The 22,812-nt window shown below is 44.5% G+C and overlaps 1 protein-coding gene across 3 annotated transcripts in view; it reads left to right on the top strand.

Annotated features, from left to right (window-relative positions):
• The window catches only part of grid1b (glutamate receptor, ionotropic, delta 1b), a 668,767-nt gene that overhangs the window by 460,148 nt on the left and 185,807 nt on the right, over positions 1–22,812 (top strand). For all 3 annotated transcript variants that reach the window (XM_085170470.1, XM_085170471.1, XM_085170472.1), the window contains one exon: positions 6,202–6,407. In XM_085170470.1, coding sequence (XP_085026596.1) covers positions 6,202–6,407 — 206 coding nt within the window. The remainder of the gene's footprint in view (positions 1–6,201; positions 6,408–22,812) is intronic.

Genomic DNA, 22,812 nt, shown 5'->3' with positions numbered 1-22,812 from the left:
ATTTTGTTACAAAAAAAGGTTTTTGTGCTCTGACTTCAGAGCATGTTGATCCTTTTTCTGAGCAAGAATCCTGACATTCCTTCACTGTCCAAATGTGTTTAACTTTTTTATGGCAGCAATAAACATGACAGTTTACTTATTTTAATTTAAGACATGTTTTATTTTAATTAAGTTTAAAACTTTTTTATTTAATGTAAAATTATATTTTGTTTTAATTTACTTTCAAATTCTTCAGTTGCTGAAGGGGCTGCATAGTTTTCATAAACTGCATAGTTCAGAATAGCTATAATTGTACCAGATGGTTGATTCAGTTAAGTTGGACTAGACTGTAATACAAACCGTTCAGTTTGTCAACAATCAAACTGAAATGAGAGAAAGACTGAGTGTGAGACTTTGATATTAGAGAAAATGATGATTGATAAAGTTTACCTTTATGTACAGAATCTGAATATCGCAAAATATTTTTAAAAATCGCAATAATATCGTATCGTGGGATGTATGGTGATTCCCACCTCTAGTATATATCTCCAAATCACAAGACGAGATGGCTTGAAAGTAAAGTTTAGCTACTGCTGAGGCACATGGTCCATTTTTAGAGATAGGGATGAGGAAATAAATTAGACAGCAGCTCAAAAACAGCTGATAAAATCTTGCTTTTAAAGTAAATACATTGCAGCATCTCTTCCATATCTTGTTGGTCTTCAAACACACATTTACCTTCTTCACAGATGGGACAGAAAACTTTCAGAGTTTGTTCAAACATGTTTCTTTAGCACAGGCTCCTGTAACGTCATACAGCACGTGTCTGACAAGCTTCATCTTTAGATTCCACTCATACTCAGGTGTTCAGGACATATGCTGGTCTATCCTTCAAGCTTGGTCCTCCACCAGAGGCCTGGGAGCTTGAAGGTCCTGCGCAGTATCGTAGCTGTTCCTAGGACTGCGCTCTTCTGGACAGAGATCTTGGATGCTGTTCCTGGGATCTGCTGGAGCCACTCGCCTAGTGCTTGTTCATAGCAGGGAAGATGTTTAATGTGTTCCTTGATCATCAGCAGGTAGTAATGTATTCCTGGGAGAGACGAGCAGGTGACATAGACGGGTATGGCACTCTCCCAGAAATCTTTATTGTGAAAAATCCTCAGTGTGGATAAATGCCAACTTTCCCTGCAGTGTTTCCTGACAGCAGGCGAGATGAGCTTCATTCTAGTTCGTGTTATCTCCTTTATCCCGTAAACTCTGGGGCTTGGACGCTGTAATTTGTCTCTGTTAGTTTAATAATACTTTCAGCATATTGTCTCGGGGTGATTTATTTCATCTACTCATTTAAATTAGAACTTTTAGCTCAGGACCAAATGATGCATGCACGCGAACCCGCTGCCGTATGAGAACTTTTCAAAGAGGTTTTTAATCTAGATTAAAAATTCAGGCAGATCCAACCAGTGTGCCCTTGTACCCTTACAGTTTGGGCATCCAAATCATGGATGATTTATATCACCAATGGCTGTTGTCCAAACGATAATGTAATGCTTCTGTTTCTCATTTTTTTTAAAGCTTGTTTTTTGGCCTTCTGCCTTTATTGAATAGATGCAATAGAGATATGAAACTTGGGGAACGGAGCAAGTGAATGACAAGCAGCAAACGTCAAGCCAGCCAGGAGGTGAACCGGGGACTCGCCATTGGCCAGCAGCTTGGCCGCTGGTTTGTGCAATCGTTAACTTTTAAAATGTTTTCTCCTCTTGCTTTTCCTCTTTCCACACAGCCATTGGTTTCTGTTACAGAGAAACTGCCACAGATCAATAATCCATCACAGTGAACATAACATGGGTTGTTATTTGGGCCAGCGAGGTAGTGTGAGACCTTATAGCTGCAACTGCAAAGATCCAAAGAAATAACCCGACTTTGACAACAGGAAAAGCAGGCATGAAACTGTGTGTGATGGATGAAAGGAGTCGGGCGGCATATTTTGGACCTTGTGGGGAAGAGAGCGAGGACAAAACCCAGAAAAAGCTTACAAAACCGTGCATTCTGGGAAATGTAGGGCACTTGGGCAAAAACTCCCCAAGTGTGCTGAAATCTGCCAAATATAGGCAGCAAAATGCACGACTTTCACTTTCCTTTAATTGTCTTATATTATTGCTATATGACTACTGTTGTCTGCACAGCTGAACAAGGTAACTGTGGGGTATTTGCACAGCGCACGAGAGACGGCCCACATATTTCCACACGGTGTGAATCTTAATTGAATCTGAAGTGCTTTCTGTGACTGGTGGCCAACCTGGCAATTTGAAGTGGCTGCAGAGGAGAGGTCGGTGTGACGGTGACGGGGCAGAGATAAGTGCCGGCATTCTTGCGGAGAGAGGAGTATGTTCCCCACAGTGCCTTGCTCAAAGTGGCTGTGGAGAAATTGAACTGTGGCTGGTGAGGAGCTCGCTAAATTGCTTTCGAGTCCCTCCACTTGTGTTGTTCCAGTGCTTGAGCTCAAGAAAATGAGGGCTTTTTCTTTTCTCTTTTCCTCCAGCAGATTTCTGAAGAGGTCTGATGACAGACACTCTGAGAGCAGGATGGCTGAAAATATAGTGGAGCAGCAGAAGAAAGTGGTTACCATATAGTTGCAAACTGCAGTATAAAGAAAGTGATGAGCTTCAGATAATGTACAACAATAATGTGCACGGTTGGTATGATTCAACATAAAAATGATAAATGATACATGAATACTCATAATATCATTAATCATTGAAAAAGACATTAGAAAGTTTGCACCTGCCCTACACTTAAAGCTGTGTTGAGCAAACTTTGACCACTAGGGGGCAGAATATGTGTAAATAAAGCAACATAGCCAAATATCCTGAACTCTTATGGTTTATTTTTTGATAGTGGTGAGGAGAGCATGATTTTATGCTAAAACTGCTAAAACGGCAGCACCTGATGCCTTTTAAACAGACCGCGTCCAGCCTATGTGCAGTCAAACCCTAATAAAGATGCACGTGAAGCTGTAATAGTGTATGTTCATCACCTTAAGTAGATATAATTTAGGTAATTATAGCTTGCTTAAGAAAAAGCTGCTCAATACGTAGCTTCGTTTGTTGTTTTCAGGGGTTTTTTTTCATAATTTCTAGAAGAACAGTAGAAAGATTGACAGTTTCACAAATAACGCGCAGAGCTGTTTTTAGTACGTGTCTGCTACTACTAACGTTTCTGTAATTAGTGGTAAACTACCTCAGGGCTCTGATTTTTGAGATACTATATTACAGCTAAGTGACTGGTCCACTGCAGTGATTGGCAGGTGATGAGAAAGTGTGGCTGGCTGACAGATGAGACAGAAAATGTAATAGAGAATAAGAGCAGTGGTGGTGAATGTGGGGGGGGAAAAGCCCTGCAAAGGTAGGGAAGATGAGATGTAACAGCTGGACTCCAGGAGTGGAGAGTGGCGGTCAGAGTCATTCAGGGTTCGGTACAAGCCAGCTGTCAGTGCTAATAGACAGAAAAAGATGGAGGGAGGGGAAAGGAGAGGAGGGAAAATAGGAAGAGATGTTCAGGCCAAACAACCTGTCACTAGCTATAACGGAGCATAACGCAACACAGCTGCCTTGTCTGAATGTCAGAAAGAGAAACTTCCCTGGCAGTTTGGAGAAGAGTCTGCAAAACGATATTCTCATATGGATAGATGCTATCTGATTCAGTGGCAGGGCTGGGCCCAGAATAGCAATGATGCTCTTAGTCAGATCTGCTGAGAACAAGTTAGCTCCGACATGTCCTTCACGTCATCACAGCTCCCTCCTTTTTTCTCTGATAGTCTGTTTTTGCTCACTTTGGTCATGAATAAATGTCCAGAAATCAGCAAAGATGAAATAAAGTTTGGAGACTTTTGAATCTCTGAGCTTTGAACAATCGTTGACAACAGCTTCTAGCACTTCTGATGAGCAGATATCTGCATGTGGAGCTTTCTGGGATAGCATTGACCAGTTTGAGCATCAGTGGTTTTCCTGCAGGTTCACACAGCATGAAGAGAGACTGTGCATCACTATCTGTGGACACTTTAGCTTTGGTTAGCTTCAATGACCAGATGAAGGAAACGATTTCCCTCTGATGTCGAAGCTGCGTTTAGCTAAATGATGTTTAATGGAGATGACTGTTAATTTGAAGTGGACAAATGTTTAAATCCTGCAGTTCTGACAGAGTCACTGGTTGTTTAAAGGTGCACACTTGTGTTCTTTGATGCTAGTGCTAATGATCTAATGATACAGCAGCTGAGGTACTATTGGAGACCTGTAGCAACAGATCTAAAAGCTTGCCATCGCCAGTGTGTGAATGTGAGTGTGAATGGGTGAATGACTGAATGTAGTGTAAAGCGCTTTGGGGTCCTTAAGGACTAGAAAAGCGCTATACAAATGCAGGCCATTTACCATTACCATTTAAAAGAGCAATAAAGTCGACAGTGGGAGGCGGTCGGAGCAGTGTAGCGGTGGCATAAATCACAGGATTGTTAACCCGGTGATTGCTGTTTACTAGGGGTGCTTGTATTGATATTGAACCGTTTGATACAGTGCTTTCAGTTCAGTACGCATATGTATCGAACAATACAAAATTTTTAATTTATTTTATCAACTTTTCTTCTGATGATGCTGTCTGTGTTGAGCGCTCAGTGGATCTGCGTTCGACTACTCCGCCTAGGCTGCACTGTCGAGCGCAGATCCAATGAGCGCAGTGCAAGCTAGCAAATCAGAAGCTAAGGTCGTTGCAACATGGCAAATTGAACCTCCCCCACCCTCATTCAGATCTGGCCTTTGGAACTATTTTGGTTTTCATGTGACGTATGACCCTGAAGGTAAGCGCGTCATGGACTAAAGTAAAACAGTATGTTGGATGTGCCACGCAATGCTCAATTACATGAGTGGGAACTAGTGCGTTAGCGCAGTTAGCTCGTTAACTGTTGGCCGTCCAGCCCCACGCACGGGGTGATCCGCGGTAGCTCGTTAAGGGAGATTTGCCGTGTTGTGGCGTTAACGTCATTTCAGATTAACGCTGACAGCACTAGTGGGAACACAACGAATATGACTGCACATTTACTCCGACATCATCCTAGTGCAAAGACAAGTGGAAGCAGACAAAAACAACAAGCAGGCATGCTACAAACTTTAGCCGAGTCATTTAGACAGCCGTTAGCACATGATTCTCCTTATGGGGACCTGATATGTTTAATATGCTGCTGAGAATATAGCCCAGAAGAAGCGTATAGTATAGCTTTTATTTTGGAAAGAGACATTTCTCTGTAATAAACTCTCTTTTCCAAAGATGAGGGATTTCTCCATCAGATAGATTTATTTTTATTACTTTGTTGTTTCAGCAACATTACATTTAAAAACTGTACATTTATAATTTTAATAAATAACAAATTAAAAAGGCATGAACATTTTTTTTGTATCAAAACAATATCAAACCGTGACACCAAAGTATCTTGTTTGAGAGCTCTGGGCCTTGGGATCAGTTTTTCTTTGATTTCACTCTTTGTTTACTGCAAGTTATTACTCAGGAGGTCAGGAAAAGGTCACGATTTGGATAAAAATGTGCCTGTTCATATTAATCCATTAACGCTGATTTACCCCTGATACCTGCACAGTGGTTTAAAATGATGGCACAGCGTATGTGCATCTCCAAGACTCCTCTGTTTGCCATGCATCCTGACTCCTTCCCTACAACCTTCCTTCTGCATCATGATACCGATCTCCTTCTGAAAGCAGATGGAGTTATAGAGCTGTTTTTGATGTTTGAATAGACGGGTTCATGCTGTGATCTCCTCCCGGTCTGCTCCAGGCTGCAGTCACGAGGTTTCAGTCTGTTTTTTCTGTCAGTTCAGTGGAAGAAATGTTGATTTAGATAATTGTTCCCTTTTCGGTTCCTGCTGAAGTTTGAGCTACAAATACACCATCAGTGAGTCATGCATGTAAAAGAGGTCTGAGAGACGGCGTTAGAGCTCGCTGCTGATATTCCTGCTGTGTGCTGTGCACTAATGGCCCTTTGCTGTTGATGCATATGTTTTTCACAAAGACTGTATTGATCAGTTTGGGCTCAAGTGTCTGTCGCTGGCTGCTGATTGGCCACGATCGTTTCTTTACTTTGTATGAGACTGCAGTGATGCCTTTGCTGACCGTAGCACATCACAGTTGTGTGTATCTGACTCTGTGTTGTGTTTTCGTCTTTCAGATATCCGCGGCCTGCAGGGTTTCCTCGACCAGACGTCCCGCCAGGGCGTCGACGTGGCGTTGCAGAGAGTGGACAGGAACATCAGTAAGATCTTCACCAACCTCTTCACCACCATGAGGACCGAGGAGCTCAATCGGTACAGAGACACACTGAGGAGAGCCATCCTGCTGCTCAGCCCACACGGAGCGCACACATTCATCCAGCAGGTCGGTCCAGCTCTGCTTTTTCTGGCGTGTTTACTGCAAAAAGTCGCCTAAAAATGCAACGAAGTGAGCAGATGAGTGCGATCTGTGTGTGTGTGTGTTGTGCTTAATGTGTCTGAAGGAAGATAAATGGCTCCCTGTAACCACACGGCCCCTCTGAGGTCTTAGTAACTTTATATTTAACCGTGTTTAACTTTACATTATAGATTTTTCCGGGAGGTCTTGCTCTTCCCCTGACGTGTCTGCTGGTTTTAGCCGCTGTCTCAGATTTCATCGTCGATAATGATCCTCAGCATGAATTTCAGGTCAGATTGAAAGAGAAGCTGGTGTTTGCCGTCTGCTCAGCGTAGAGTGTCGTGATTAAAGTTCTGAGAGAATAAGAGAGATTTAAAAGTCTGTCTGGACATCAGGGAAAAACTGACCAGATTTAGATGAAGTCAGGTTTTTGTTCCTGTGCTCGTAGTTTGGGATCCACATTGAGCTCGTGTGTTGGGGCGTCCAGTTCTCATCTGAAGCATCAGTTAGTCCTGTTTGTCAAACCTGCTGGTTTCCTCTGGCTGTCTGTGCTCTGCTGGGTTATAACCAGTGATGGGAGTAACGGCGTTACTTTTTTCAGTAACGAGTAATCTAACTAATTACTATTCCTATCGTTACAACGCTGTTACAGTTACTAACTAGAAAACGCGGTCCGTTACTATGTTTCAACAAACAGACGGTTGAAGCTGTGTTCAGGTTACAGCTTCTTATATCAGCTGCAGGAAGTAGCTGTAAGTAATCTGGATACTACAGCTTTAAGCAGCTGCGCGCTCCTGTGGACGATGATCACAACAGCTGGAGCTCAGGGGGCAAAACAATCGCACGGGTGCTGCTGTTTGACTGAGGGAGAATAAAGGAGTCGTGGTCAATCACATGACCACTTACAGACAAAGCAACAAGGTGACACATACCAGTTTATAAACTGTGTTGATGGGCCAGTAAAACCAGAGTCGTGATAAACAAGATATATGCGGCGTTTTTTCCTCAATAGTTTCGTCACGTTTACTGTCTAAGGACAGCGCAGTGAGCACTCTCTGCTTATGAGCAAAAACAAACAAACAAACAAACAAACAAACAAACGGGAAGTTTTAGGAGTGAGAGAGAGTTTTGAGATGTGAGAGATTTGTGACGTTTAGTGTGTTTGGAGTGTGTAGTTAATGTGTTGTCTTGTGTAGTTAGTGTGTAGTGTTGTGGATAGTTTGGTGTTGTGTGTCAGAACAATGAGGCGACTGCTGTCTCCAGGTAGAAACAGCAGTGACTCACCTGCTGCTGTCAGACCTGCAGGTATCAGCTGTGATGTTTCCTTTATAGTGGACAGAAATATTTGGAGTGGCACAAATAATTTGTGGCGTCTTATTGAAGAACAGCTGATTGTTCTGTAAACAGTTTGAAATGATTATTTAAAAAATCAAGGTAAAAGGTAAATGGCTGCAAATAACTTTGTTGTTTTGCTGTTACAGTAAAAATATAACTTTTTCCACTCTGATTTTATGTTTTTTGTCTGATTTTAGATCAGTTGTGTTAATACAGTAGTCAAAATGAAAACATAACTGTAAATTCAGACACGTGAGGTTGTGCTGAAAAGGATGATACCAAACAAGGCAAAGTAAATCGTTTTTAAGGGTAAAATGTGGAGGAAACATCAAACGTAGTTAAAAATGGCCGATTATGACCTGGAGCCCAGAGGGTTAAGCGTTTCTTTTAAAGTAACGCAATAGTTACTTTTCAAGTAATTAATTACTTTTAGAATGTTATAACTCAGTTACTAACTCAGTTACTTTTTTGAAGAAGTAACTAGTAACTAAAATTCATTACTTTTAGAATGTTATAACTCAGTTACTAACTCAGTTACTTTTTTGAAGAAGTAACTAGTAACTATAATTACTTTTAGAATGTTATAACTCAGTTACTTTTTTGAAGAAGTAACTAGTAACTATAATTAATTACTTTTAGAATGTTATAACTCAGTTACTTCTTCAAAAAAGTAACTGAGTTATAACATTCTAAAAGTAATTAATTATAGTTACTAGTTACTACTTCAAAAAAGTAACTAACTAGTAACTATAATTAATTACTTTTAGAATGTTATAACTCAGTTACTTTTTTGAAGAAGTAACTAGTAACTATAATTAATTACTTTTAGAATGTTATAACTCAGTTACTAACTCAGTTACTTTTTTGAAGAAGTAACTAGTAACTATAATTAATTACTTTTAGAATGTTATAACTCAGTTACTTTTTTGAAGAAGTAACTACTAACTATAATTAATTACTTTTAGAATGTTATAACTCAGTTACTTTTTTGAAGAAGTAACTAGTAACTATAATTAATTACTTTTAGAATGTTATAACTCAGTTACTAACTCAGTTACTTTTTGAAGAAGTAACTAGTAACTATAATTAATTACTTTTAGAATGTTATAACTCAGTTACTAACTCAGTTACTTTTTTGAAGAAGTAACTATAATTAATTACTTTTTCAAAGTAACTTGCCCAGCACTGGTTATAACCCCGATGACTGAGATCTTTGACTCATCATTTCCTCATTAACCCTGAAGCTTCCCTCAGCCAACTCAAGTATTTAATGGCTGAATCGAACCAGCAAGTAAAAGCAAAAATAAAAACAAAGTGCATAAAAGTGTCGGGCAGAGATTTGTGCTTCTGAGTGCACGTCTGCAGCAAGTGAGCGAGTGCACAGGGGGCAAAAATATTTGTTGAAGAAATGAGTGAATGCATGCAGGAAACAGCTGAGCTGGTGAAAAACACGGAGCGTGTGTGCAAAGAAAACTCGTCTACAAAGTGCAAAATAACAGCAGAGCAGAGTGTGACGCAAACACCTGAGCGTAGCTGAGCAGCGAGCCGAGGGAGCGCGGCGGAAAATAGAGTCTGCAGATGGATCAAAAAATAATGAGTGGCAGTAACGAAGGAGCGCGTGAGGAGGCGGAGCGAGTGGACGTGAAAGTGTGTGTGTTTCTGTTTGTCCAACCTGCACGTCCACGCGCACCGCCGGATCACTGATCATTTGTAAGCCTGTGTGTGCCCAGGTGTGAGCGGCCACCTGGAGTGACAGATGGAGGCTTCTGACACACACACACACACACACACACACACACAAAGCTGTTTCACAGCGACTTTTGTCCGTGGATCAAACAGCCGTATGTATAATTTGAATTATTTACTGAAGCGTGACTGTGTGTGTGTGTGTGTGTGGTGGGGGGGTTACAAACAGCAGCTCAGGCTCTTCATCAGAAAGTTTGAATCTGTGGAACAACTCGACACCGTCAGATGAACGTCACCCAGCGGATCCGTGTATCCTCCTGGGATCGAACCAGGAATATCGTGTCTGTGAGGTGAACGTGTAAGCCGCTACACTTAAACTATAACAACAATAACTCGGGAGGATGAGTGTAAGTGATGAAAACATCAGTAGATCTGCGACTTAATAAAAGGAAGCATCAGAGCAAGGAGACGTCGAGTTATCAGCAGATCTCCTCCATAGATGTGAAAAGTTAAAGCTGCTCCCGCCCTGCGGACGGGAAGCAGAGCCGCTTGAAGCTTCCCCACCTGCAGAGCAGCGGCTAACGGGTTTCTGGAACGTTTGACGTGCATTAGCATCGTTTTGTGCAGGAAGTCTGCAGATATGAGGCATGATGATATCTGTGTGCTGACTGCAGCTTTGAAGTTTTCATCTCTGTGGAGACAATAACGCGTGTTAACATGATCATGTAAGGGAAGAAAAGTATGTAACACTTTTCAGTGATCCAACGTTTGTGTGCAGAATAAAGACGAGCGAGAGAAAAGTAAAGATAAGAAAATGAAAATGAGGGAGCAGGATGCACAGAGGAGAGAAATGAAGGAGAAGCAATAAAGAAGTGATGACAGAAGGTCAAGAAAAAGGATGGAAAACACGAGGAAAGAAGGAGGAAAAGTGTGAAAAATAAAGGATGAGAGAAAGATGGAAAGGAAGGAAAAGGAAGGAAGAGACGAATAAAAAACAATAAAGAAGGAAGTCGTGTGTGTGTGTGTGTGTGTGTGTGTGTGTGTGTGTGTGTGTGTGTGTGAGCACTTTACTGTATGATTTATTTAGCTTCTCTGTGGCAGTGTGTGTGACTCAGTCTTCAGGACCTCTGACCTCATAGATGTGAGCAGCTCTGCCTCCCAGGAGTGTGTGTGTGGTTGTGTGTTTGTGTGTGTGTGAGCACATGACACAGCACCAAAAACCTGCAGCTGATCAAACAACAAAAGCTCTGATTACACACAGAGTTTGATCTTAAGGCTCGTTCATGATCAGAAATGAAACGGTATCTTTGTGATGTTCTGCCTTTGATCCGGTCAATATTCATCATCATAATTCATGTGTGATTGTTGGCCACACGCGCAAAGGAAAGCAGTCGGCGAGAGCTGTTACTTGGCAGCGAGAGATGCAGCGTGCAGAGCGGCGACAGGAACCAGCACGCGCTGCAGGATGACGGCTGCTCCATGACGCGTGTGCTCGGAGCAGCGGCTCTAATCTTTAGTGTTTAACATCTGAGCTTCATAATCAAGCTCGCTGTAAGTGTCAGTGATCGCAGTGATCACAGGGTGATCCGAGGCTACGCCTGTTTGCCTCTGTGGTTGCTGCTCCAGGTTATTCTGGACACACTGACCTGTGAGTGCAGACAGACGGAGGGACGGCCACAGCGTGAAGCGTCTTATCTGAGAGCGAACAATGAGTAGGTGTGTTAGAAACGTCCCGAGCTGCCCGTCAGCGGCTCGGCCCTCTTTATCTGCACAGATGAAACAGTCAGACGTTCCTCTGCCCGCTCGCAGCACGCTGATAACAAAGCTAAGAACGGCGCTCTGAGGCCGAGGCATTGTCAGGGAGAAACACGGCACTCTGGGAATTCAGAGAGCGCAACGATGGAGGGAGAAGCAGCTGCTCCACCTGCACAGTTTCTGCTTCTTTTTACTTTTGTGCTGCAAATAGTTCAAAGAGACTCGTTTCACCTCTACGTGCTTCAGCTTCATCAAACCCTCGGACGTGCACAGACGCTGAGGTGGAGGTGTGATGGGAAACACGAGCGATTTGTTGCTTCAACTCGGAAAAATATCACTTAAAGATAAACTGAGATTATTATTAGTTCACATTATTATAGCAGAGAATAAAAAGTAACCTTAAAGATAAACACCGAACAACTACAGAGAAACACTTCAAATGTAAATACAGTAAACACACACACACACACACACACATACTGCTGCTCTGTGTGTGCGCTTCGACACTTCTCTCAGGTGTGTTTATCTAATAGTGTTAATGTCCATGGTTGACAGCATGTGTCTGTAAAAGAGTGGGAGGCTTGGGCTCAGAAACACAAATGGCTTCTGTGTGTGTGTCTGTATGTGTGCGTGTGTGTGTGTGTTTGGATGCTGAGACATTCATTAGCGCCGCGACATGACGGCGTAGGAGGGTGAGACCGAGCTGAATGAAAGTTGCACTCTTCAGTAATGTCATGGAAACCTGTTAAAAGCTTTGCCAAGTTTACACACACACACACACACACACACACACACACACACACACACACAGCTTGTTCCTTTCAGTTGCGTTTTTCCTGCCTGTTTACAGTCGGTGTGGGACAAACTCGTCTCCTCTCAGCATCGTCTTGTAAACGTTGCTCTGAGCTCAGAGAGCTGCAGGACACACGAGTGAAAGAAGCGAGCGAGTCTCAGGATGAAGCGCTGACCTCCAGCACGCTGTGAGGCGTCTGCAGCCTCGTGTGAAGTGGCGTAGATGAAGATTAGCACCTCCGAGTCTGAGAAGGGTTTTAGTAGCCACTCCAGGTCGGGCCTGAGTTGCTCCTCTGATTGGAGGAGGTAAAGTATGGGGTGACGGAGCGATCGGTGCAGCACCAGCAGTGCTGTGGATGCTGAGTGTGAAACGGCCTGTTTACATCTCTGCCTTCACCTGCGGTGATGATACGATGGCACGTCCTCCAGAGGGTGCCCCCGCTCTGCTGTAAGGAGGGTGGAGGCTTTGGGGAAATCTGGGTCATTTTCAGGATTTCACCCTAATCTAAATCTACTAGCAGAGCACTCATGAGGCATGTGAATGCATGTAACAGACCCTCACCCACCCCGGAGCTCAGGGTTTGCTCCCCTTGTAGATGTTAAGAGGTAAAAGTCAGCATTATAACACCTGACGTGTTCGTACCTGATGAGTCCGTGGCTTTAATGACAGCGAGCGCCTGTCTCTGTAAGAACAGTTAACGTGACCTTGTCGTTATGGGATACAGGCGTGTAATCATGGCTGATGCAAAGGTCCGCCTCTCCTTTGAACAAACTCTGAATTAACTGCACATTAGATTCACTGCTGAGGGTCACCTGTGGATTCGTGCTCCGCTACGCCGTCACCTGCAGCTTTGTGCACAGGTTTGTGGGTGCAGCAATGTGAGCAGGGGATTGATTTGTTAGATGTTTGGCGGTGGAGAAAAGAGGTGGAAGTCTTCTGCTTTTTTCCTGTTTTAATTCTAAGACTCGGTTGGTGTTAAAAATGTGGTGTAGCTGCTCAGTTCATCGTCTGTGGGAAAAAGCTCTTTGAGCTGCTGCTTCTTCTGATTTGTGGCTTCTTACAAACACAAGGTGTGATCAAGAGGTGGGCGGAGCTTACTGAGAAAGGAAACATTTAGAGATGCACCTGTGAGCGATTGGCTAATAATTTTAATCCGCCATTATTTGAAACACAAACCAACACAGCGGCTCCGCCGTAACTCGAGCAGCCTCAACATCGTCATCCAGATCATGTCACGTTGCTATAGCAACCCCATGCACACTGGGATGTTGAGTGGAGTCAAGCGAAGCACCATTGGGGAAAAGATGGAGCCATCAGTGACGTCATACAGACAATAATCCAGCCTGAGGATGAAGCTGGATGGTGGCGGGTTGCCAAGCGGCTTGCAGGAGGCACCTTGCACGACTGCTGACTTCACTCTCAGCAGAACAGTGTTGATGAAAACGCCGTCAGCCTCAGCTGACGCCTCCGTCGCTGCTTTGGCGGAGCAGAAACGCCTTGAAGCACGCGTCAGGTGGCGCCGGCGCTGCTCTGTAAATCCTAATACGTGTCATTTCTTTTTGTTATAACAATGACGGCGGCATCACGAGGACGCTGCGCTGGCTTTTATTAGCGCCTCCATAATTCTCAGTCAGCTGTGAGTAGACTGTGAATCATTAGAGTGTGTGTGAGTCCACACACACACACACACACACACACACACACACACACACTGCGAGCTGCCATGTGTGCCGGCGCTCTGCTGTGGCATCAGTCCCTGACTCTGCTCTGTCTGCTTCTTCCTGTTATTTACCTCCAGGCCTTTCTGACCTTTAGCTTTTCCTTCCTTCCTTCCTTCCTTCCTTCCTTCCTTCCTTCCTTTCTTTCTCTCATTCCTGTTTCAGTTACTTTCCTTCCTCTCCAACATTTCGGCTTCCTATTTATTCTTTGCACTCTTGCTTCGCGTCTCTTTATTATGTCCTTTTTGTCCTGTTGTGTCCTCTTGTTTTCATGTCCATCTTCTCTCATCTTCTTTTTATCCTTTTTTCATTTATTTTCCTTCCTCATCCCTCACTTCCTTCCTTTCTCATGCCCTTGTTTACATCCTTCTTCCAGTGCATCCTCCTCGCCCTCTTGTTTGTTTCTCACCTTGTTTCTCACTATATTATTTTATTTCTCCTCTTCTCTCTGACTTTTATCTGATGGTGAAGAGTATGAGACAGAGACAGAGAGGATAAATCACCAGAGGAGTGAAGTTTAGATTGGGAGGTGGGACGAAGCTCTCGGTCGCCAGAGGAGACACGCTGACTGACAGGATCCTATCACGCTGCTGAGCAATGATGGGTGACGACAACTACTCTGTGTGTGTGTGTGTGTGTGTGTGTGTGTGTGTGTGTGTTACATGTCCTCGGGGCAATAAAGCCTCCTACAGCAAATAGAAAATGACCTCAGTAAACACAAACAGCCATTTTCTCCTCACAGACTTTCACACTGTTGTTTGTTCTCCTCGTTAAAGCGACGCTGTGAGTTGTTTTCTGATGGTGGAGAAAGAAATCTGTGCAACGGTTTATATTAAACACTGAAAGTAAAGAAAAGATGCTTAGTTTAGTAGATTTTTAAGCTTTTCATCTTCGCACAAACTATTCTTCATCTTCCAGGCAGCCTGACAGATGGTTTCCATGATTTCTCAGACCTCAACGCTCTCACATCTGAGGAGTCTCTGACCATGAAGGATAAATGATGGAGATGTGATTTAGTTTGACCGCATGTGCTCACCTGTGTAGATTCAGGGTCACTCAGACTTTAAACTCTGATCATCACACGAAGACTGAGTCGCGGTTTTGAGGTCTGTAATGCCGTTATGGTTTTTGGATTTCAAGTGAAGTGGCTTTCCTGTCAGCACACAGTGAAGTAGGGCTGCTCGATTATGGCAAAAGTGATTATTTTCACTGAGATCTCGATTATTTGACGATATTTATTTAACAATAACAATTTATTGAATAATGACTTTAAAAATAATATAAAATAGTGCAAATACTGATAACAGTGCAAATGTTTGCAATATAAAAATAAATGAAAAATGTAAACATCTATGTTTAGTGAACTTTGCAGTGTTGCTCTGTGGTGCAGCTACGACACTGTAGCAAAGTTTACACACTGTGTCTACTTGATCCACGTCTGACTCGAACCAATAATGTTTCCACACCACTGAAGTTTTTTCTTACCTCTTTTCAACCAACAGCAGTCACTCTCCTCTCCAAATAACTTCTGCTTAGCTTTCCGAGCTTCACTCGGGTCCTCTTAATCAGCAGCCTCCAACCTCCGGGCCTTGGACCCCCAGGCCTCGAACCCCCGGGCCTCGGACCGGTACCGGTCCGTGAGTCGTTTGGTACCGGGCCGCGAGAGTTGAGGCTCAGGTGTGAAATGTATAGTTTTCAGGGTTTTTATCGGTTTTCAGCGTTATTTTGTTATCGTTTTTATCGTTTACTCGGTTTTCCTGGGTCTTTTCACGTGTGTTATGAATAAATTTTCTTTTTTCCGGTACCGGTACCAGTTTTATTTTGTTGTATTTATCCGCGACACCTTAAAGGCCGGTCCATGAAAATATTGTCGGGCATAAACCGGTCCGTGGCGCAAAAAAGGTTGGAGACCTCTGCTCTTAATTGTTGTGACGCGTGTTTGAAATGCAGAGAGGTGCGCTCGATTTGCCACACGGAGCAGCGCGAGAGTAAAGCACGAGGGAGGGGCTAATAATCGGTCAGTCATTTTTAATGATCGTTGAAAGCCCAGATCGTAATCGTGATTAAAAATTTAAAATTGAGCAGCCCTACAGTGAAGCGCGACTACGTTCATCCAAGACCACGGTGCTACTTATGACACGTAACAGGACGATACAGACACACAGTGCAGGAGAAAAGTGCAACAATGACAGTGGGTTGTGCAAAAAGTAGCTCGATGTGTGAAAGTGTGCGTGAGACTGAGCAGATGATGACGTCAGCCTCTGTCTCCATGTTTGTCAATTCTGTGTCTCAGTATTAGTTATTTCCTGTTTTATTTTGGTGGGCTCTTGCTCTCATGTTGCGTCCCATGGCTCTGTTACTGCCACTGACAGTTTGAGCTCAAACTTCTCCAGCTGAGGAGCATTTCTAACCTTTTATTGTGATGATTAGAAGCTTGCCGTCTCCTCCTCTCCCGCCGAGACATTTTGCTTCGCCTCGTGAACAACGGGTCGCTCTTAATTGACTTGCCTCCTGAAACAAAAGTTAAAAGGTTGAACACAAAGAAACCTTTGCACAGTCAATGAGGCTCTTTCAGCGTCACTTTGACCTTTTGAGTTTCAGAGTTTGGCGTCTGAGGAGAGTCAGTACAGTTTCCGAGCGGCGAGTCTGTCCTCGGCAGGACTCGGATGCAAACGGCAGCCCAGCTGTTAGGCTTGTAAATTCTTGGATTAGAGAGCTTTTAAAGACAAGGTTGCTAGTTCCACTTTCCGAGCGTGTTTCTTAATCATCGTTAATCGCCCTCGGATTTGTTTCCCCATCAAGATAGTCCTCGTGGGACACGGGAGAAGGACGGCATTGCTAATGAAGTGCAGGAAAGAAGACGAGAGGAGAATTCAAGAAAAGGAGAAGCCCTCTCAGCCTCCGTAGGAAGCAGGAAACAAGGAGAAAACACACACACTGTGTGTAACTTCAATAGAAGAAGAAGAGAGAAAAGGAGACAAAGGAAAGTTTGATCTGAATCTGAGCGAGGAGGAAACTTGAGGAACAATCAGGAACGTCTGCCTCAGCCGGGACTAAAGAAGAGTCCTGTTAAAGCTTCATGGTTAGAATGATTCAAACATCCATCGTGGGAATGAAATCAAACTTTGTCCCCATAATGAACTCCCACTGAGTGATGGATGAGTGTCAGTGTTGAACCCGTCTCAGGTTTCAGTCACGTTTGGTCCTTAAATCTGCCGATAAGGCGCCACGCGCCCGCTTGTCTCCTGTTCGGCGTTTTTAATCCATCTTACGAAGCTGTAAAGGCCGACGCTGGAAACACATCGGCTGAATCAGCAATGAAATCTGTGACTCAGTCATCTGGAACCAGGCTTGATCTTCTCCATCCATGTGGGCCAGGGGTGAAAGTTCACCCTCTAATCGTGAAAACAGCAGCGCCACACAAATATTGCCATCGCAACTCGAAGACGTGCTCGCCAAGAACAGATGAGTCAGTCTAATAACGGTCAGCAGGCTCGTGTTCTCCGAGGTCGGACTTCCCCCCTCGAGCCTCGGTTATTGTTGTTTGGCGCCATCAGCTCGTGTTCCTGGCAGCTCCTGATAACAAGAAGCGCTTCTTTGCTGCCGTTGTGACGTCACATTACTGCGACTTACTCGTCCTTCTGTGCGTGTTGTAGCGGTGCAGGTGATGCGGCGGTGCCTCGGGTAGGTCCGTCGAGGCCGTCGACACGCTACAGACGCGGCCTGTGCTCCACCCACGGAGCCGAGCACATGAAAGCTTACTGTGAATAAAGCAGACGTGTCTGTGTGGCGTGATGGGAGGATCAGACTGGATGTTCTTCCAGTCCTGCTTCTCTTCATCGATCTGCCTGTTTTTGCTGCTGCTGCTGGTGATGAGGAGAAACTCAAGTTACCTGTAGCATCAGCTCCTCTATTTTTTCCCCTCGCTGTGGTTTCAGTGGTTGCCATGGTTACGTGGCGAGCTGCAGCAGCGAGTTAAAGTAGTTGAACCAGGGGGGAAAAACAGTGGAGGAAACCTGTGGCTGTCTACGCCCCTCGGTGTCCGACCTACACCGACCCTGTCAGCAGCGGTCTGCGGACGCCGTCGCAGCTTTTACCGTCGGTGACATCACGTGCAGTGCAAAGAGCGCCTGCGTGGGTGCGTAGGGAACTTTTAAAAAGGTCAAACGTGAAAGTGTTTGGTGCCTAAAGGATGAAGAATAAGATCAATAAAATCATGTGAAGAACACTTTCTCCAGATGTTGGGATCATCTGGCGTCTAAAGTAAAGGAATTCTTTCCAGGCCTCTGACACGGATAACCAGCAGGAAGTGGACGGACGTTCGGACACACAGTGGATAAATGTAACACATACATGGGGTGTGATGGCACATCTGGTTACTGGCTTCGTGTTGTTGTGGTGGTTTATATGTTTGATTTAGAGAGGTGGCTTTCGTTGACGCGTGACAACTGATGCAAGACCGACTCCACCCATTGGTTAGTGAAGTCCTGTCGTAAAGCCACCATGTTGGTGATGTAGGTGGCTGGTGTGCAGAGAGCTACGGGGCTGCCAGATGGACCGATTACTCGCTGCATAACTACTTATGACTGACAGCTCGTTAGCCAATCAGATTACCCGGACTAATCGAGCTTTCTGACTGTAATAAAAACATAATTGATGAAATTAGCTTCACGTTGTGTTTGTGTTGTATATAAGTTAGCAACAGATGCCACAGAGCCGGCTTATTGTTGAGCGAGGACGGCAGATGGGATGACTCCCCCTGCTGGCCGAGAGGAAGAATGCAGGCTTCACGTTTCATAGCAGTGCTTCCTTTTTATCTTTTATCTCCTGACAGGAACTGTGGATAAATAAAATAGTGTTTGAGTTCAGGGAGAACATCAAATATTTCTTTGGGTCTTCTCCTGCAGAACTTCACGCTCGCAGATTAAAAACATAAAACACAATCTGGGCATGTGCAGAAAAGGTCACTTTGACCCTCTGGTACTTCTTATCATTCCTGTCACTCATGCTGTTTTCTTGTTTTTGTCATTTTTTTTAATAAACCTTCCAGTTTTTGTCTTTTTTTAACAGATTTTTGTTTATTCTGCTGCTGACAAACCAATTAAAGCTTCATCAGGCGAGGAGAGAGGGCAGAGTGACATGTAGAAAAGAAAAGCGAGTAGTCATCCTGCGCGCGGCACGATAATTGATCTCACCCACATCACCTCTCTGCTATAATTGGAGCACTCACTGTAAATGCCCCGGCCTCTGTCTAATTGCCTGGAAGGAGGCGGAGGTGAAGAATACTTGACAAGCATTAGCGCCGATTGGAGATCAGCGCCGCAGACGTCAACTTTGGCTGGTCGGGTCACAGCCTTCACGCAAACTGAGATTATAGAGCGAAAGGTGCATGCGTAACTTTGAATGCTTCAGGCAGGTCGTTGCTAAAGGACGTTAAAGAGCGAGGAAAAGATGCCAGGACTTGTTGGACGGGCTGACGTTGTTCTGTGCAGACGCTGAGAAAGAGGAAGGCACAAACATCCTGATGACTGAGAACACTGTGAGCCAAGCCTGTCTTTAGCAGCTACAGCTGAAGGTCATGCTAGGGGACTCGAGAATCTCCCACACCAAAGCTAGCAGCTCCACTTGGAACATCTTCACTTAATGACCCTGATTGCTGAGAGGAGCTGAGGGGAGTGTGATCAGGATGGGTTGGGCCCACTGCAGAGATGTATTTTGTCTGTCCTGGTAAAACGTCCAGAAGTCAGACACGATGATACTGCACTGATGCACTGATAATAGAGCAACATGGTCCCAGTGAGGCTCCTTGACTGGTGAAGTAGCATGCTTAACTAATGGACACAGTTTTACTTAATGAAGTCAAAATATCGAGTGAGGAAAAGTGAAAATCATTCCTCTGGGATAATAACTGACTGCTTTTTAATTTTATTTTGTAGGAACCTGACTTCCTTATTTTAGGCCAGCAGTCCCCAACCTTTTTGCACGACGGACCAGTTTAATGTCAGACAATATTCTCACAGACCGGCCTTTAACCCTTTAAAACCGGTCAGAGCAGCACGCTCTGTTTTGCGTAACTACTTTTAAATCCCGGTAGCTCTGCAACCACGTGAGCTAGCGCAATAATTTTTTTTTGCATATGAAACCGGAGGAGTTGTACTTACATCTTATGCCATCAGCTTGTCCTCGGTCACAGTTTCCTTCCACATATAGCTTTGCAAAAACTGCATAAAAAGCACTTGCAGCAACAAAAACATAATATTCCAGAAACACGCTTTGCTGATCCGATCAGCTGTTCATAACACTTCCTACATTGGAATAGACGTCAGCGTGAGCTATCGCATGTCCGCCATGACCTGCCCGAAACAGGAAGTGACGTCATATTTGCGGAAATGTAGTTTTTTACCATCAGGGCCTCATGAGCCTATACTGGTGTTTTTAAAAGTTATCTTTGACTTTATGACTTTCTGTGTGGTTTCTGGGATGCTTAGGACTCATATTGCACTGCTGGAAATAGTTTATTTTGATGCATATGCTGCTTTTTTGCAAATTTGCAGTATAATAATTATTAATTTCGTTTTTCCTGCAGTGTATAAAAATTGGTGTATTTCAAAAATAAAACTATGAAGACACTCAAAATAAATTTCCTGTGGTGGGAAACTATTTTGTGCAACTTTTTTGTATTTACAGTTTTGAGGGATAAGCCTCTTAAATTTCTCTAACTAGAAATATATGTTAAACAAACAAAAACGATTTTCAATTTTTCTGTAGTTTATTGCACATTTTTGCAATTTATGTAATTACTATGCACTTAATGCAGACATATTATTAAAATCTGGGTTATAATGGTTGTATTGATGTATAGCAACTTGAAATGCTCCCAAAAATGGCTCCACAGCATGTAAACATATAATATAGGCTCTGGCGGACTTGGTTCTATGGTAGGTCTTAAAGGGTTAAGGTGTTGCACAACAAAATAAAATGATACGATCAAGACAAAAACTGCTGTATTTTGTAAATATAATAACAAACGTGACTTCACTGTGTAATTGTGTAACTTTATTAGCGGCGTCCTCCTGAAATGCACCAACAACATTGAGAGTAACGTCCCCTGAAAACCATAAATTTCACACCCGACCCCCAACTCTCGCGACCCGGTACTGGTCCGAGGCCCGGGGGTTGGGCACCTCTGAATTAGGCCATTATTTTGTTCAATTAGAAAAATACAATGAAGAAAATGAGTCTCCTACTTATAAAGTAAATCAATGCTGCATGCTCTGTGCTGCACAGCATCCAGGAGCTGTGCTGAGTGCAGCCACACTCAGCCTGCTTAGATCAAATATAGCACGTGAAACTGAGCTCATGCATTTGCATCTAATCTATATTCCCGTAATATTCCGCTCCATCCCGCCGACTCGCCGCTGCGAAAGCAGCAGCACGTCACTGCCAAAAAGCTGCAGAGACGACCCGCTCGCCGTGTTCACGGCCGGCAGCCGATGTAAGGGCATTCGCGTGACAACCTCTCCCTTGGCAGCGATACGAGATGGATGAGAGATGGATAGGAGATGGGCTGACGTGTCGTTTGTCACCGAGGGAGCGGCGGCGGCGGGTGCTGTCATTTGTTTGGCTGGCGGACAGCGCGGCTGATAAAGCAGCGGTCTGACAGGGCTAATCTGATATCGGCCCGGAGAGCCGAGGAAACACAAGGCGGCGCCCGGGGCAGAGAGGTGCGGGGAAGGTATCGAATCATCTCTCAGAGCACGAGCTGCAGACACGCACCTGTGCGCCGACGAGGGCCGAGTCCTAAAGGCGAGTCCGCTTTTTTAAATGTAGGAATAAAGTGGCAACTTTCAGCATTTCGTTCGTTTACCCTGAAATAACGTCTGTTACCACGGCAGCTGATGAGTGCTGACACCTCCCTATGAGACACTTTATTAGGCACACCTGTAAACTCTCCATGTTCAGCTTGTGTTGAACTGTTATTGAGGTAACAGTGGGCGGTGTACGCAGCACCACCTGATCTATATCACAGACGAAGGACTGACTGACATAACTCAGGTCTGTCAGTCGTGCCGAGTCTCCTCCGGACCCTCAGGCCAGCGCCCACGGCGAGGGGCGTTAAGGATGAAGAGCAAACGAGACGTGTGCCTTCATGTCTCTGTTTCCACTCTTCACGTGATTGGATGGCCACATGATGAAAAACGAACGAGACAGATTTCTTTAATGTTTCATCATGTTTTCACTCCAGCACCCGCCCCCTACTGTTACCCTCAGCCCCACCGCGCTCGCACTTCCTCAAAGAAAACTTCAACATAGATAAATATTCGTCTGACGTGTGGAGAGAAAACTAATCCGTCCTCATCTCCAGATGATGGAAACGACCTGATTCTTATTTCTGGGATTTTGCTGGAAATTTGTAACATTTTGACGCCGACCTGCCGACACACACACACACACACACACACACACACACACACACGTCCCTCTGTTATTGTTTTCCTCTCTGTTGTTTTCTTCATCTTTTTTCAGGCTGTGAGCTTCAGTCATCCATCTCCGTCTCCTCATCCCCCCCCCCCCCTCCTTCTTCGCCACACTTTTTCTCAAGCCTCGCCCGCCCACTTTGTGGCTCTCGCTATTTTCCTCTCGCGCGCCCACTCCGCCTCCCTCACACTCACTTCTCTGCGCACTCTCTTTGCTTTGTCATATTCCATCTGTCTTGTGTGCACACGCGTGCACGTACTGCATACTTGTTTTTATATCTGTCCCAAAGCAGAGAGGATGAATGGAGCTCAGCATGCACGGCTGAATACGCTGCAGTATCAGCTTTGCTTAGATCAGCACGCCTGGTACTGATGTGGGTCACATCGGGGCAAGGACACCTTTGCATTCAAGGAAACATGGCGTGAGGAGCGTGTCTGACCTGCTTACACATGTAGTTGTTGTATTTTGCTCTTTTTAAGCAGGCACAGAGTAGAACACACAGTCAGCTCCATCCAGGCTGAACTGTGTTGGTCCCTTTCACCTGATTTGGTGCAAATCAAAGTGGTAACAGGTGCAGTGGAGGCGGGGCAACACTCCAGACTGTTGCTCCCTCCTTACCCATCCTGAC

This window comes from Neolamprologus multifasciatus, chromosome 8, assembly GCF_963576455.1.
Source record: "Neolamprologus multifasciatus chromosome 8, fNeoMul1.2, whole genome shotgun sequence".
Lineage (NCBI taxonomy): Eukaryota > Metazoa > Chordata > Actinopteri > Cichliformes > Cichlidae > Neolamprologus > Neolamprologus multifasciatus.
The sequence above is the reverse complement of the archived record's forward strand: the minus strand, read 5'-3'. Positions and strand labels throughout refer to the sequence as shown.